This window comes from Saprolegnia parasitica (assembly GCF_000151545.1).
Source record: "Saprolegnia parasitica CBS 223.65 unplaced genomic scaffold supercont2.450, whole genome shotgun sequence".
NCBI lineage: Eukaryota > Oomycota > Saprolegniomycetes > Saprolegniales > Saprolegniaceae > Saprolegnia > Saprolegnia parasitica.
This window is the reverse complement of record NW_012156844.1, coordinates 1-2,573: the sequence shown is the minus strand read 5'-3', so window position 1 is coordinate 2,573 and position 2,573 is coordinate 1. Positions and strand designations below refer to the sequence as shown.

At 54.0% G+C, this 2,573-nt stretch overlaps 2 protein-coding genes across 2 annotated transcripts; both read left to right on the top strand.

Moving 5' to 3' along the window:
• Positions 1 to 954: 954 nt before the first annotated feature.
• Positions 955 to 1,374, top strand: SPRG_16862 (hypothetical protein; the record flags this gene model as incomplete). The annotated part of the gene is made up of 2 exons (XM_012356379.1): positions 955 to 969; positions 1,000 to 1,374. The coding sequence occupies 2 exons, from the start codon at positions 955 to 957 to the stop codon at positions 1,225 to 1,227; spliced, it is 243 nt and encodes an 80-aa protein (XP_012211769.1). The 3' UTR covers positions 1,228 to 1,374.
• Positions 1,375 to 2,269: 895 nt separating this feature from the next.
• Positions 2,270 to 2,564, top strand: SPRG_16861 (hypothetical protein; the record flags this gene model as incomplete). The annotated part of the gene is made up of 1 exon (XM_012356378.1): positions 2,270 to 2,564. A coding segment is annotated over one exon (295 nt), but the record flags the coding sequence as incomplete, so codon positions are not given.
• Between the last annotated feature and the right edge of the window lie 9 nt (positions 2,565 to 2,573).

Below are 2,573 nucleotides of genomic sequence, written 5' to 3'. Positions count from 1 at the left end.
ACGCTCGCAATCTGGAGTCCTGTCCGCGCCCGTGCGACTCGGATCAAAAATGCCACGGCGGTGTGATAACAGCCCAACATCAACCAGTAACCGTAACACACGCGCGTGAGAAACTAATATTCACGTGGTGTCGCCTACACTTTCTCGCGTGTCCCGTGGGAAATTGGACGGCGAGATGATCTGGCTCGTGCAGCTACGATACGAATTCTATCGTGAGAGCGGTAGTCGGGTACGGCTTCAGTACCGCGGGTAGGCTAGTGCTCAATAGAGAAAATTAGATTGAAAACAGGGACGGCGACACGGCAGGAACGTGGGGAGATGTGCTGCGTTCGATTAGCAACTTCAAGATCCACCATTTGATTATGCAATTGCGAAAAATTAAAAACTTCTATTCTTGCCACGCTACATGAGCCCAAGTCGATGACTCGGCGACGATAAAATAAATAAACATTCGAAGAAAGAATATGGAGGACCGAGGGTGTCCCGTCGATAGGCTCCAAGTTTAAGGCGCAGCTACATGGCGTAGCCTCGTCCATGTCGCAAGCCGCCGAATTCCTGCATGCTTGTCATCGGCAAGGACTGGCGCCAGTTATCAATAAGTGCTTGTACTGCGAGAGGTTCGCTGTTGTGCGGGCTGCAGCAGCAACCTGGAGGTCGTAAAGACAATAACACGTGTGTGTGAAACTAGTGAAAAATGATTGTGCTAGATTTCGTGCCAGCAGCGAACTGTGATCGACGAGATCCTCGACGCCGTCAACTTGCGCACAGAAACGTTGAAGCTCAAGAATTAAATTAAAAACACGTAATAAATTAACCCACGTTCGTGTCCCACGCCGCGTCCTTTTTTACTGGCCTCATTTCGGATACTGCCTCGATTTAGGGCGGGAATTCGGACCTGGCGGGATAAAGCCCTTCATTTGGTGGCAGCAGAAGGTCGACGACGGGAGCGCCAGCATGAACGCGGCCCAGGTAGCGAGCTTCAAGGAGACGATTGACCAGTGCGTCGATACGATTTGGAGCGCGTACGACCGCGACGACAGCGGGTACCTCGACAAGACAGAGACACGCAAGTTCGTCAACACGCTCATCGCCGAGTACGAGAAGGACGGCGACGTCGTGCCGCCCGTCAACTTTGAAGAATGTTTCACCGCCTTCGATGTCGACGGCAACGGCCTTCTGAGCCGAAAAGAAATGCGCATCTTTGTCGAGCAGCTCATGGGCTTCTAGGCATTACGATCCCAAGCTATATGTATGATCGACTCGATTGTGCAGCGTCACCTTCGACTACATGAGGTGACCTTCAATACATATTCACGTGTACCGGTAGTGATGACGAGTCTAAATTGCACCAAGCATTATTAGTTTTGCATACCATTGGGGCTCGCGAGATGCCAGGCGAACGAAACGAAGATTGGCATCGAGGAGAATGGTGGCTGGAGTCATTTTGGGCTGGAGTATGGTACAGGGTTCGATTACTCGTGGCCTCTGTAGTCTTGGTGTACCGGTATTAGTCTTGGCTGCGACTCACAACGCAAGAATGGACGCTGGAAGATGACGCTGGATGCTGCGTTCATCGGCGTAAACTGGCGCTGGATGCTTGGGACCAAGTTCTTTTGACGCGCAGAAAAGTGGCGCGTGTTCTGTAACACTGTTGGAACTATCAACGCATATCAGTTTTCGCTGAAACTTAAAGCACGCAACCTAGCACGGACCCATGCACACCGACTGCACACGTGAAATGGTGCGATGCCACTGCACCCTGCACTGCACCATCCTGCGAGTGTCGCCCCAGTTACAGCTGTACCTACTTCCACCACACTAATACTGTAGTAGCCCACTACCAGTCGTAGGCTCATTTGTCCACTTGCGCGCTTGCGAGGGTCGCTATCACAGCAATAGAGCTAACTTTACCCGAGCTATTGGTATTGCATGTACCGTGAAGTACACCTATAGCACAGCCTCTCGCAACTTCGACGCCAATACGTAAACGTGACGTATACTTTAATTCATCATGGCCCTCTCCGACGGCCCACAGGCGTCATCGCGCCACCAGCACGTTTGGGTGTTTGAAGCCCATGGAAGCTTGCGGCTGTCCCAGTGTTATAACTTGGCACATGGCTGCGTGAGTGCCCCGTCATGAAACAGTACCGCAGAGGCGCGGCAGCCATTCTCACTTGCCTCCAATGGAAGCCAACCATGACGCATGGGAAAGCTTCAAGGAGAGCGGGCACAGCGCGTCGCCGGTGCGCTTTCCCTCGTCCTGTACGCGATGGTGGCGCTCGGCGTGCTCTCTCGCCTTGCGCTGCACGTACGCCACGGCAGTGGGCTCCGCCGCGTGACGTTCCACGTGCTCTTGCTGCACGTGATCGTCGGCAACATTCCGTTCAGCGTCCAAGCTGTGTTTTACCCGCGTAGCCAGCGCTGGATCGGCGCCTTCGTGGCCTCGCTGTTGGCCGACACGCTTCTCTGCTGCTCGCTCGCGATGCTCTCGATTGCCTGGGCCCGCGTCGCCATGGTCGGGCAGTACGCGCACGGCCCCGTGCGCTTCAAACGCTTCATCATTGGTATCTCCG